Source organism: Copadichromis virginalis, linkage group LG7 (genome assembly GCF_057382275.1).
Source record: "Copadichromis virginalis isolate Kocher_CV1m ecotype Utaka linkage group LG7, C_Virginalis_male_GT1.1, whole genome shotgun sequence".
Classification (NCBI taxonomy): domain Eukaryota; kingdom Metazoa; phylum Chordata; class Actinopteri; order Cichliformes; family Cichlidae; genus Copadichromis; species Copadichromis virginalis.
The window spans coordinates 12,303,207-12,318,030 of NC_140624.1; the positions used below are offsets into that span (position 1 = coordinate 12,303,207).

At 40.3% G+C, this 14,824-nt stretch overlaps 1 protein-coding gene across 5 annotated transcripts in view; it reads right to left on the bottom strand.

The window, feature by feature from the left end:
* Window positions 1-13,024: 13,024 nt before the first annotated feature.
* slco3a1a (solute carrier organic anion transporter family member 3A1a) overlaps window positions 13,025-14,824 on the bottom strand; it is a 36,713-nt gene continuing 34,913 nt past the window's right edge. For all 5 annotated transcript variants that reach the window (XM_085461768.1, XM_085461766.1, XM_085461769.1 and 2 more), the window contains exon 11: window positions 13,025-14,628. In XM_085461768.1, coding sequence (XP_085317894.1) covers window positions 14,276-14,628 — 353 coding nt within the window. In that variant the 3' untranslated portion in view covers window positions 13,025-14,275. The remainder of the gene's footprint in view (window positions 14,629-14,824) is intronic.

Here is a 14,824-nt window from a genome sequence, read left to right on the forward strand (position 1 = left end):
GAAGCCCAGATGTGTGGCAGAAGCCCACGCGTCTGCTGCTGCTGCTGCTGCTGACGTTGGCACATTTTCAGTGTCTTAGTACCAACTGAGCGTTGTTTAAACACCGCAGCCTACCTGAGTGCCATGGATGACCAAAGTGTCACAAAAAGATGTCCCAAAGCTCAAATCACATCAAACTAGAACATAGCTGTGAGTTCACTGTGCTCAAATGGACTCCACAGACACCAGATCTCAATCTAACAGAGCATTTGGGATGTAGTGGAACGGGACACCAGCATCATCCATGTACATCCAACAAATCTGCAGCTACTGTGTGATGCTGTCCTGTCAATATGGACTGAAGAGCGTTTCCAGCAACTTGTTTAAGCAAATTGTGAGCGACTGGAGTAGTGTGCTTTGTGTTATCACTTATGCAGTCTTGTTTGTGCTATCAAAACGCCCCTCAGAGACACTTTCCTCTGACACTCATCAGAGAAGTGTTGTTCAAAAAAAATTAGAACATTTTGATTTTGGGAAACTGTCAAATACTGAAGTTGTCATCAGGCATTGTGAACTACTACTTTCCACACTGAGGAGCATGTTGAGACTACAATTTGATATTCAAACATAGGCGTGGATGCTTGACCAGCTAACTGTATAACTCGTTAATGGGATTTCAAATCCACAAAAACAACTGGAAGGAGTTTTTTTTCCTTTCGCTTGTAGCTATAGATAAAACACTGCATTTTTACAGTGTGGAAGGGATGGTTTGGCTTTTGTGTGACTGTGTAGATACTTCATTAAAATCAGAAAAGATTTAGGATTTAGGATGAACCATTCTGTTAATCATTAGATGTGACCTGGGGTTTAGCTGGAGCTTTGGACGTCCAACCCCAGGAAACTCTGAGTTTGAAGCACTTCTTTTCCTTTATTGTGTGAATCTAACACACCGAGTTGCAACTTTTCGGGGGGAATGCCTGCTGACTTTTACTGGAGTAAAATGCATTTTGCTTTCAAATAATCATCCTCATCTTTCGGCATTTAAATTTCTCCCTGCTTAGTCAACGCGCCTCCAGGCACGATTTAGTCTTTTGTCATCTTTTTGTGTTTGCTTGAATTTAATGCAAGAGTCAGATTGTAACAAACCGACAGCTCTATTTGACGTCAGGCCGCTTTTGTGTCATTTGTTTGAGGAAGCAAGTGCAGACGTGCAGGTAAACGCGCCACCTGATCGTGCTGGGGAATTTATTTTAATTTAATCACCCCTGGAAGTCAACTCACGTTGAAAACATGTCACACAAACCTTTGTTTTGAAGTCATACTGTGCATCTCAGAACAAGACTCATTTGCTAACTAAAACCCCTGTAACATAAAGTTCTGACAGCAGTTTTCACATTTTTCTTGGTTGTCAGACAATTTCAGGAAAAATCTTCTGCTGATGTTACAATCAGGAAGAAAATATCAAAAACCTCCCCCATTCGCCTTCCTACTGGCTCCTTCATGTTTTATCAACCTGTCTGCTTGTACACGGCACCAGAAGAGAGGCTGCGCAGCCGCTGGCTGAGATCACAACATTGTGTGTGTGTGTGTTTGTGAACAGCGGGGATATTTCAGTTAACCACAAAAGATTCAGTCGTTATATGAGCACACAAATCATTCACTGGAATGAAAAAAAGGACCATTAGCTAAAGAAAAAACGTCTCTATCCCCTCCACAAACTTTTGAGCTGCGTGTGTTAATGATATACATAATAATCAGCCACAGAGTTCATTTTTCTGATAAGGCTAAACTATCGACATGTTTGTGCTTTGAATTAGGTTCTGAATACAACTCTGCCCCTTAAACAAAGCACTTTTAAAGCAACTATTATCGGCACTTCATCCTGTTTTTGTAAAAGATGACCTTTTGCTTTTATTGACTGGGAGGATGGCTGAGATGAAAGCAATTCAGCCTTCTTTCTTTCTTTCTTTCTTTCTTTCTTTCTTTCTTTCTTTCTTTCTTTCTTTCTTTCTTCCTTCCTTCCTTCCTTCCTTCCTTCCTTCCTTCCCTCCCTCCCTCCCTGAACTTTTCCCTCCCGGCTTCACAGACTCATAAATGTTGGACTGTTCTGTGATTTCCAAACACATTTTTAAAATTTTCTCAATTATTTTGCTTTGCTCAGGGAATTCCAGCACTTTTCGGGCATAAAATAATTAGAGCGCTGATGTTGGAAAAGAAATGAATCTTATCACGCACCCCTTTATTACTGTTATGCTGTGCCAAGATTTTTCCTTTGAATATATTTATGTTTATCCCAAAATGCTAACTGAGCATGTTTGCTTTTTTATTTTCTTGCCATTCCTTTAGCAGATGAGTTTCTTCATAAGTACAAACGTTTGAATAGTCGTCATCGATTCTTCATTCCTTTGTAATTAAAAGTCATTTATTAAAATGTGTTACCCCTCCATTATACAATTCCTATCATTAGCATCATTTTCGCCCTCAGTCAGTCTTTAGCTAGTTAGTTAGTTGATATATAATGAAAGTAAATTAGGGATTATGCAGTCAAAACAAATCTAAAGGGAAAGTGCTATCTGTTTTCATATTCCAGGCATACATTTTCTACACGATTGCGATTCACAGACATGAATAAAGGTCTAATTTACATAAATTGAAAAGTGCAGCTGGAGCCCTGAGATTGTGCATAATGACTCATAATGATATTTACACATATGATGTCTGGTTTTACATCCAGTGCTAATTCACAGTTCACTCTCAGTGTGTTTAGTGGAACATGTACGTCGCATTTCCACTCTGGGATGAAAATCCAAATGAGAGCAGGATGAATTCAGTCACTCTATCAGATTAACAGTCACTGAACGTGTATCAGCAATTTGAGAAGGATGCAAGTCGAGGCACCCCAGAGAGGATTTACTGCTTTATTTTCTCCACTCGAGCTGTTGTGTAACGCTTTGTCTTACTAAAGCAGCCATTAGGCTAATTGACACTTCTTGACTAAGAGAGAAAACTCTTGCCTGCAGCAGCGTCTGTTTCCTGCTGGTGGATTCTTGTTGTTGTCGTTGGCTTTTTTTGTTTTGTTTTGTTTTGTTTTTGCTCTGCCTTTCAACAAGGACACCTTCCCGGGGAATCGCAGTTGTTGTATTTTGTGCATCTTTGTTGTGAGGAGTATCAGGAGTGAGGTGAATATCAGAGGCTGTTGAGACAGATGCAGTGATACTGATACTGCTGCTGTCATGCACAAGCTTTTTCTCTTTCTTTCTGTGTGTGTGTGTCTTGTTCAGGAGTGTCATTGAGCTATTATTAGACTTTACAACCACCTGACAACGACACTCGCTCAAAGACAGGCAGAAATACACTGCGCCCTCATTTTTTAAAGCGCATTATAGCCACATTTGCAAGTGCTGAGGTGTCATTGTAATTATGAGATGTCGTTTTCAGAAGCAACAAATATGAGGAGGCCATTAATTTTGCATGTAAGATCAGTGAGATCTGTGTAACATATCATAAGATAACTGCTCCAGCAGACTGTATTTCCTTAAATTTGATAAGACTAAGGAGATGAGGGAATAGTACCTTGATGCCTCTATACATGCTTTACATGTGTCATAAGATCCATTCATCTATTTTCTTCTGCTTATCCTTGGCAGGGTCGTGTGGCGCACTGGAGCCTATCCCAGCTACCACAGGGCGAGAGGCTCCAGGCACGCTGACGCAGGGCTAACACAGACATCACAGTCACATACACACCTATGGGTAATTTAGAATCGCCAATTAACCTAACCTCAATTAACCGAACCCACGCAAACACGTGGAGAACACGCAAACTCAGGACCTTCTTGGTGTGAGGCAACAGAGATAATTATGCCACCGTGCTGCCATAAGATCATGTTTGGCTTTTTTGAACCGAAGAAAGCAGAGGTGGGCTCGATCCAAAGATAATATTTATTATTTTTTATTATTAACCTTTATTTAACCAGGAAAAGTCCCATTGAGATTAAAAACCTCTTTTGCAAGGGAGTCCTGGCCAAGAGGCGACAACACGTTGAAATTACAAAGTTACATACATATTATAAATAACAATTACATTTTAAAAACATTTTTCTCTGGCTCTCTCAATCTGGACTTAAAAGCATTTAATGAAATAAGATCTGCTATCTTCCAGTCTTTTTGCATCATGTTCCATGTGAAAGGGGCAGCATAAGTAAAAGCCCTCTTTCCCAGTTCAGTTCTGGCAAATGGAACATTGAGCAATAAAAGATCGCTTGAACGCAGGCTGTAAGAAACAGTACTTCTCCGTGTGAGCAGATCGCAAATGTAGGTGGGCATTTGTCCAAGCAGGGCCTTATAAATAAAGATGCACCAGTGAGCAAACCTCCTGGAGGACAACGAAGGCCATCCCACTCGAGCGTACAGATCACAACAATGGGTCAAGGCCCTACAGTTTGTAATAAACCGTAAGGAGGCATGATAAACTGAGTCAATCTTATGAAGACACTGGGCGGAAGCATTCATGTACAGCAGATCACCATAATCTAAAACAGATAAAAATGTAGCATTTACAAGACGCTTTTTTGTCTCAAAAGAAAAGCAAAATTTGTTTCGAAAGAAAAATCCCAATTTTAGTTTGAGTTTTTTCACAAGATTGTCTATGTGAGGTTTAAAGGTCAGAGAATCATCAATTAAAAAGCCAAGATATTTATACCTATGCACCACTTCTATGAGGTTTCCCTCAAGAGTGGACACCAAGGGGACAGTTTGAGGAAATCTCTTCATGTTTGAAAACAACATTAGCTTTGTCTTTTCAGCATTGAGAACCAATTTCAGCTCCAGAAGTGTGTGCTGAACCACGTCAAAAGCTTTCTGCAATGATTCTATTGCCTTTTCAAAGTTTGAGCCAAAGGAATAAATAACTGTGTCATCAGCATAAAAATGCATACTAGCATTGGACACATTTTGTCCCAAATCATTTATATACATGATGAACAGCAGAGGTCCTAAAATTGAACCCTGTGGCACCCCAGTGTGAATATTCAAAAGTTCTGAGCACAGATTTTCACATTTAATACATTGAGTCCTGTCACTCAAATAATTAGTAAACCAGGAGACAACATGTCTAGACAGCCCCAAAGAAAGAAGCCTATGCTTTAAAATGGCGTGATCCACAGTGTCGAAAGCTTTTGACAGGTCAATAAAGAGAGAAGCACAGTGCTGTTTTTTATCAAGAGCAACAAGTATGTCATTTATCACTTTTGTGGCAGCCGTGACAGCACTATGCTGTTTTCTGAACCCAGATTGTAGTTTTGAAAGAACTTCATTAGAGTACAAGAACTCTTTTAATTGCTCACTGACGAGAGACTCAAGGACTTTTTTTTTTTTTTTTTTTCCTAAATGACATCAGAAACAGCAGTATGCGACATTACGTGATGGCAGAGCTTCAGTTCATCCTTTGTCATTTTTTTTTTTTTTTTTTTTTTTTAATAAATAGGACAGGGGGAATGAATGAGAGAGAGAGGGGGAGAGAAAGAAAGAAAACCCAAGGGGAGAAGAGACGGTGAGAAGGGGGGGGAAGAGAGACAAAAAAAAAAAAAAAAAAAAAAACCTCCTGGGTCACCTGTATGGAGAAAAAAAACAAACAAACAAACAAACAAACAAACAGAGGAGACAGCAAACAACAAAGAGCAACATAATAATAGAGAAAACAAAGCACCATCACAATAAACTAGCTAGTCATAGATATCAGTATTTACTAAGTAATAAACGATATTGTGCAGCACGCAAGATAGACAGCGCACAGTGTGCTTTGAGGCAGCAGCCAAGAAAGCTTTAGTCCGCGTCTGTGAATACCCATGTGTGCATACCTGTGTGGATCAGCATGCTTGCATTCCAAAGGTTTCTCCATGTAATGATCTGCTAGGGAGTGTGGGGGGGCCACAGCCCCGTCCTCCAGGGTGTGAAGCGGGTATGGAGGAGATCAAAACTCCAGACATCCAGAGGCCCCCAGAACACAAGAGACCATGGAAGACCAACAGAGGGGCAGCCGCGCCACTGTTCCAGTAAGAGCTGAGGAGAGTCCCAGACGAGGGCTCACTCAGCAGCCGCGGAGCAGAAGCCAGGGGGGGTTGCAGTGACGCGCCCGTGAGCTCCGCCGGCCCCCAGCTGCGCCTGAGTGACCGAGCCCTAGGCCGAGAGGCCGGGGGCACCCCACCTCCAAAGGGGCCCGAGCGAGCCCCAGGCCCCAGGCCCCGACAAGCGGCCGCCAAGGAGTGAGCCGGTGTGTACCCGGACGCCCACCCCCAGACACAAAGAACCACCAACACACCGATGTCTGAGGGAGTCCGCCACCGGCAGGGGAAGTGGTGGTGGGTGGAGATAGGCCTCCAAACCTTGGAGGGCCTGAGGACTTTTGCTCAAGGACTTTTGCCAAAACACACAAGTTTGATATTGGCCTGTAATTAGTCAAAATGGCCGGGTCGCCTCCTTTTAATATTGGCGTAACAAAAGCAGACTTCCAAACAAGTGGAATTTCTTTATTTTGGATTGAAAGATTAAAAAGGATCGTAAGAGGTTGTGCAATGTAATCAGCTGCTATTTTCAGAAAATAGGGCTCTATTAAGTCTGGCCCTGGGGGTTTCCTGTGATCTAAGGCTTTAAGAGCTTTATGCACTTCCTGGACAGAAAAAGGAGAAAAATCAAAAAGCTCCCCAATATATGTTTGGGGTTCTGTGCAGGGAATCATGGGGGCTGCTCCAACAGAGTTAAATAAAAAACCAGTAGCTACAAAGTGCTTGTTAAAGCTGTTTAAGACCTCAGTTCTGTCATAAACTGGGACAGAATCTTTTAAAATGAATTTTGGAAGAGCCTGTGATATTTTATTTATAGATAAGGACTTAATTACTTTCCAAAATTTCTGAGGGTTATTGAGGTTTTCTGTAGTAACAGATAAATAATATTCTGACTTAGCCTTCTTGATAAGTGTCGTGCATTTGTTTCTTAATTTCCTGAAGTCTAACCAGTCAGTCAGGGAATCGTTTTTCCTAGCTTTTGCCCATGCCACGTTACGCTGATGGATGGACTCTGATAATTCCGATGAAAACCAAGGGTTCTCCCGTCCCTTGACCCTAAATTTTTTGGCAGGTGCATGCTTATTTAAAATCTTCATAAAAATTTCTTTAAAATAAGCCCAAGCCAGATGGATGTCTGGTATCAGACTCAAGTTTTCCCAATTTACCATAGACAAGTCATAATGAAACGCTTGCTCATTAAATATTTTAAAATTTCTTTTACAGATGATACGCGGTTTACATTTAGGGATTTTAGTGTTCCTACTGGTAGCAACTACACAATGATCACTTAAATCATTACAAAACATGCCTAGAGACAGAAACTTATGAGGGACATTTGTTAGAATTAGGTCAATCAAAGTAGATTTGTCAGGACTCTTTATATTTGGCCTTGTAGGTAGGTTGACCAACTGGCTAAGATTAACAGAGTCACAGAAGGATTTAAATTCATCAGAAGCTATATTCAGCCAGTCCCAGTTCAAGTCTCCGGCCAATAGAAGTTCGTTATATTTTAATTTGGACAGAAGATGCTTTAGAGATAATAAAGTTAATAAATAAATATCGATAAGAATGCTGGTATTGGTATAGATATTGGATACATACTAATGCAATAGCATCGATACTTTGTTGCCTGTTACTTCAGTATTGTGTTGAACCTTTTTTTAAATTACTATTATTTTACTAAAAAAGAAAAATTAGTTTTAAAATATGTGAAAATTTTTAGTGTTTTTTGTTAATACAACAAAGCACACTTTGAAATTTAGGTTAATACAACTAATTATTGTGAAAAATACAAATCTGTGAATTAGTGAAATGTATTCAGAGTTGCAAATTGATGATGGTTCATCTCAAACCATGACACGTAAGCCTTTATAGGTCAAAAGTATCGGTATTAGTACTGGTATTGGTGATACTTGGTATCTAAACTATATCAAAAGTATAAGTATCCCACAGTACTAGCAGACAGGCTTCAGCTCTGCAACACTGTTTTTAGTGTAATGCCCACCTGTTACAGGTCAGCTTCTGACTGACAGGGTTAGGGTTTTTTTTTTGTCGATACCTGTAAAGTATATTATTGACACTTTTTCAAAATTTCCTTCTTATCTCTCATTTGGTTACATTTTAATGACACTCAAACTGTAGGACTAAATCTTGCACCTTAAATATTTGTTAAGGCTGAAAACAGGAATTAATTCCAGTGTGTTTGTTTTTGCCCAGAAAGGATAACTGGCATAATCATTAGGATGCTGTTTTCATATATGGGTTAATATAAAGTTGCTACAACGTTTGTCATATGGGATTTCACTACCGTATTTTCTACCTTAGTTATTTACAGAAATCAGCACAGCGGTATGACAAGGACGAGAAATGTCTTAATTTGTGACATAGATTCACCGAGGCTGATTTTAGCGAGATTGACAGGTTATTGATCAGAGATGCTCTTCTGTTCTTCAGCCGGTGTGGTCTTCTGATGCTGTTGTAGCCCATCTGCTGCTTTTCTGCATAGCTTGGTTGATTTTCTGTTGCCTTCCTATTAGCTCGAAGCAGTCTTGCCACTCTCCCCTGACATCAACCAGGCATTTTCACCCAGACAACTGATCCTCACTGAATATTTTCTCTTTTTCAGACCATTTTCTGCAAACCTTGCCACAACAACCATGCCACATTCAAAGTCACTTAAATAATTTTTCTTCTCTCGGTTTGAACTTCCGAAAGTTAACTTGATCATGTCTGCTTGCTGAAATTCCATGGATTACTGTCAGATGATTGGACGATTTAATATTTGAGTTAAACAGCTGTACCGATGAAAGTGAATATATATATATAGCTCTGCTCAGTCATTTTAGCTCAAGGTTGGACATTTGAGAGTTACATGATGTCAAGAACACAAGGACTCGTGTGCTACATCCAGAAATCCAGGAAAGCTATTATTCAAGTGTTTCTTAAAAAACCCAGGAGAGAGGACCACATCAGTCATCTTGTACCAGCTCCCTGTGTGTCAATAAAGTGACTTTTATATTCTTTTGTTGGTTTATAAGGGACTGAATCTCGGGCTCATCTCGGACGGGGACGAGTCTGCCTACAGGAGGGAGGTTGAACGTCTGGTGTCTTGGTGCAGCCACAACAACCTGGTGCTGAATGCCCAGAAGACAGTGGAGATTATTGTGGACTTCAGGAAGCACACAGCCCCACTCCCCCCCATCATCCTGACTGACACCCCCATCACCTCTGTGGACTCATTCCGCTTCCTGGGTACCACCATCACCCAGGACCTGAAGTGGGAGCCCACCATCACCTCCGTCATCAAGAAAGCCCAGCAGAGGATGTACTTCCTGAGGCAGCTGAAGAAATTCAACCTGCCAACACGGACGATGATGCAATTCTACACTGCAATCATCGAGTCCATCCTCACCTCCTCCATCACCGTGTGGTACGCTGGAGCCACTATCAGGGACAAACAGAGACTGCAGCGTGTTGTGTGCTCTGCTGAGAAGGTGATTGGCTGCAGACTCCCATCTCTGCAGGACCTGTACACCTCCAGGACACTGCGGCGTGCAGCCCGGATCTCAGCTGACCCTTCTCACCCTGGACACAGTCTGTTTGACCTGCTCCCCTCAGGCAGGAGGCTCCGGTCCATTCGCACCAGAACCTCTCGCCACAAGAACAGTTTCTTCCCCTCTGCTGTTGGACACATGAACAATAACCACATGATTGTCCCCGCCACTAACACATGACCCTACGCTGTGTTACTGCATCATTTCATGTTTGGCACTGATCATCACCTGCACTCATGTATATATCTTTCTACGTAGCACTCATAATTCTTATTCTCATGTATATATCTCATGTATATCTCATGCACATATCTTTCTTTCTACATAGCACTTTAATTCTTATTGTCTGCACTGAAGCACCGCAGCAATTTCCTAATGTTGTAAACCTCAACATCTGGCAATAAACCCATTCTGATTCTGATTCTGATTCTGAATCTACTTCACTTTTCATATGTCATATATCAGGAATGAAAGTCTTAGAAAACGTGAGGTCTGATTGAACTCTCACGTCTATTAATGTGATGAAGTGAAGAACTTTGAATTGTGCTGCTTTTGAAAGCCTTTATTATACAAAAGAAAAAGAAAATTCTCATTGCACACTTTGTCCTTCCCTCAGCAGCATTTGCTGTTAGAGAGCCTTATATACATCCTCATGTAACATTCATGCTTATTTGACTTCAAAAGGTAAAATTGTTCTTTGATTTATTTATTGTTTTTATACAGTAAAAATATTAAGTAGCACTTGTTAAAATTATTTTTGCAGAAACATGTATTGATTTACATAATATCTAGAAGCATATTTTACAAACTCTCAGTGGTTCTGTGGTACTCAAACTGTGAGAGCTAAAGTCTAACGGCTAAACTAAGCCTCCAATCCACTGTGCAAATCAAAATATGGAAAGTCTCTGTCCTCATGTGGTACCATTAATTTCTCGTGTCTATATAAAGCATCTCGCTGGGCGAGGACTTGGTACAATATTGGGAATATGTGCTGAGCCGTGAATACAAACTGGTAGCTGAGCTGGAGCTTTTATTTTAACAGTGCCTCAACACTTATATTAGAATCTTTAAAAAGCCTATCTGAAAAATAGAACCGTGATTACACACACACACTCCAACAATTCCATGTTCTCGGTCCTTGCATATCTTGTTCCAGTAGCCTACTTCCAGACCTCATTAAGCCAGGTGACATCTGAGCCGGTGTGGTAAATAAGTGCAGCAATTTATTGAAATATGTGCAAACATGAATAGAAATACAGTATACAGGGCAAAAACAGAGTTTGTACAATTCTAAAAAGTTTGAAAATCAATATTTTGTTTGACCAGCACAGCCTGAACTCTTGCGACTCCTGCATGTTTTTCTGTCCAGCTATGCTATTACTGCATTGGCACTTTGTTTGGGATCATTGTCATGCTGAAAAATGAAGTTGTGGCCAACAGCATTGAGTCACATTATATTTTTCAGTGGTGCAGTTACTGCACTAAATTCATTAATAAATTACCGTTGCAATTGTGTCGTTACTTGTGGGAGGAGGACCGCGGTGGAGCAGCCTGCAGTCCAGATATGGACATTACTGTTTATTTTATGAAAGGACAAGAGTACGATGGTAAAGCTGAAACTACATCCAGGATAGAATCAATTGCATTCTGCTGATAACACAACTTCAGCTCTTTCCAAGTATCTGCACAGACAGCATGCTAACACAAAGCTAGCCAAAACCCCAAAGTGACATTAAAGCTGAATGCATGCTAGCAGCCAGAGCCTGAACTTCAGCAGACAACAAAGGCAGTGATGAGCAGTCAGCCTTGTAGCTTCCGTTTGTACTTGTTCATGTTTCTAAAGTTGACTGTGGCAATCGCTTTGAAGTCTCTCTGTGCTCGTTTTCAGCTTTGCTTCAAGTTGTCAATTTTCTGTTCATAAATAAATACTAAAATATTGCATCTGTGTTCTAAATAGAATAAGTTATGTGTTGGTGTGTGGAACTGCCTCAAGTTTATATTGTTGGCCATTTGAACAAAGTTAAGTACCGAGTAGTGTAACAAATTACTTCATCCACTTAGTAATTAAGTAAAATACAGCATTACTTGAAAAAAAAGTAATGAGTAATGTGTAATATATCAGAGGTGGGCAGATGAATCCAAATATTGATAGCATTGATACCGATGCTGGTATTGTTATCGGATAGATACTTTGCTCTATCCTGTAAATATGCATTATATTATTTAACGTAATATAATCATGTTAAATAAATTATGTTTTTCAGAAATGAAAAATTGCATTAAACAGACTATGACAAATGTTGAATCGTTTTGTATCAACTCTCATGTCAGTTTTACTTATAGCACATTTGAACAACAGAAGTTGATCCAAAGTGCCTTAGAGACAGACATGTTTAAATTAAACTAAATTGATTTTAATTTTACTTACACAACAGCCACCCATATGGGCGCTTAATATTGTAAGGTAAATACCCCTACAATAATACAGAGAAACCCCAACAATCAGACGACCCCCTATGAGCAAGCACTTTGGCGACAGTGGAAAGGAAAAACTCCCTTTTAACAGGAAGAAACCTCTGGCAGGACCTGGTGCAGGGAGGGGCAGACATCTGACGAGACCTGTTGGAGGGTGGGCATTCCAGGTCTCCAGAAAATCCAGTTTTAAAATACATGAAAAGTTAAAAGATGCATTTCGTTATGTTAGCTAATTATTGCATAAAAACAGTGATTTAGTGGCCATTAAAATGTATCCAGGTTTAGCAAATTGATTCATCTCATGGATCACGACACACTGCTCTCTCTGACCTAAGCTGCCTTTAAAGGTTAAAAGTATCATTAAAGGCATCGGTGTTGTATTTACTCTGTATCAGATCGATACCAAAATCTGGAGTACTCCACATCGCTATAATACATTACTTCTTTTGAGTTAAGACCACAACACTTTACAGGTTGTATTGCATTGTGGATGAAAATATGACCAATATAATTCTATCAACTTTGACCGCAACACCACTGGCTGAAATGCAGCCCCAAACCATGACCCAGCCTCCACCATATTTTACAGATGGCTGTAGACACTCCTCCATACTTTGTGACATTTTGCCCCTTAAGTCGCCCCCTGCTAGCCAGCAGAAACAGTGGTTGTTTATAAAAACATTGAACAACTCAGCTCTACACACATTTTGCCTGCTCCCTTATTCACAAGGGGCCACCACAGGATGGCTCTGCATATTTGATTTGGCAGATTTTCACACCTGATGTCCCTCCTGATGCAAACCCCAAGGGACTCGTGCCTCCTCCTGGGACCAAACTGGCAAGCTTTGACTTGTTAGGCGAATGTGTAAACGACTACACTATGGAGCCACTTACACACAAACAGAACTCAAAAGAAAAGAAAAGAACTCAAATTTGTATGAATTTTCTGAAAAATAATTTATTTCCAGAGTAAAATAAACAATATGCTGCCATACAAAAAGTGTAAGAAAAGGGACAAACTGTAACTGCAGAGAGCTCAGCTGAGTAACAGCTCACATGTGCAGTGAGTCACACCTGGATATGAATTCAGTGCCCTTTAACTTTATTTAACCTTGTACACACAGTCTCCTTTAGCACAACTGTAACCTCTGTATCTTATTACAGGCCTAGTTTGAAGACACAGGCAACACACCATAGATATGAATTGTCCCAGATCTTTTGTAACATCAGACACACACACATCCCAGACAATTAGATTACATATAATTTATACTCGAAAACAATCTAATAAAAACATTCTGGGCCAAATGAAAACAAACCTTCCACTTGAAGGATGAACAACATAAAAATACTACTTTTGATTTCCTTTGCTTTGACACTGGGTGCAAAAGCCAAAAGAAAACATATAGAAAGTTCTTATTCAAACTATCCCTTATTAAGACATATTAGGCTGAAAAGAAGTAAAAACAACATGGAAATGCTATCATGAAGAAACATTGCACATTTCAACCTATAAGACAAGACCTCAACGTCTAGTCTAAGAAGTATCAAAAAACAGTGTCTATGATCCAGCAAGAGAACAGGAAACTGAGCAGTTAAAAGATCCAACAGGCCACTAAAATAACCCAGTGAGGGTGTTTCTGTTCTCTCTTTTTTTAATTTTTCAATAGGAAAATTTCCTGCAGTGAAATTAAAACGCATCAACTAGTAGTTTGTAAACACTTGGCAACTTTTATAAATATGAATAACTGAAAAACAAACCAAACTTTTCTTTTTTTAACCATAAAAATGTCATTTTGAAGAGTGACGGAACAAAAACACACAGTGCTGACTGAAAGGAAACTGTCACTGGAATCGTGACGGACCTAAAACAATATGGCAACTATAGTTTGTAGTAGCATCATGTCCACTCACTAATAACAGACTAGGACTGAGTGGGACGGTACTGCGCTCGTCTTCTACCACAGAGTCAACACGGGAACTCACTGGCAACACCTGACAACACCTCGCTCAGACGTAAACAACTACAGTGGACCCTTTTGATTTTATCGAGGACGTGTAGCGCAGTCGAGAGCCACGAGGACCTCAATGGGCCGTAAAATAGATCGCCTTTATCAAAACCTCTTGAATTTAACAAAGAAGAAAAAACTACATTCCTAAAATAGTCATTTAAATGTCCATATTGTCCTTTTTTTGCTTTACAAATTATAAAACAGACTCCATATTTTCACAAAACTCGTGGTCCTCGAGGTTGTATATAAACTTCGTCCTGTCGACGACTTTGGGGCCGTCGGTGAGGGACGGGTAAAACTCAGTTGGCGTCAAGTGGCCCTCGTGACTTTTGATGTACTTCCTGTAGTTCCGCCGCAAGCAATACCACGTGGTGGTGTAAAGGAGGAAGGCGACACCCTTGAGAACGATGGCCAGGCTCACGTAGAGATGCCTGTATTTCGCGTTGTCGTACAACAGGCAGGCACCCTTCTTGTCGCAGTCCGAACTCCAGAAAAGGCAAGTGGAGTCGATCCCAGCACCAAAAATCAGAGGAGGGGGAATGAATCCTGCAAGAGAGAAACATGCACTGAGCTAAGGTTTGCTGGCTGTAAGAGGAGAATCATAAATCTTCAAACTATCACTCCGTACGCACTGAAATGATTTAAAAATCACATTTTGTCTCTCTTATGTTCCATTTCTTCTCTTGCCTCCTGAACGTGAGGTTGTTTTTACACTCTCGTGATCTGATTTACTTGCTTTCCA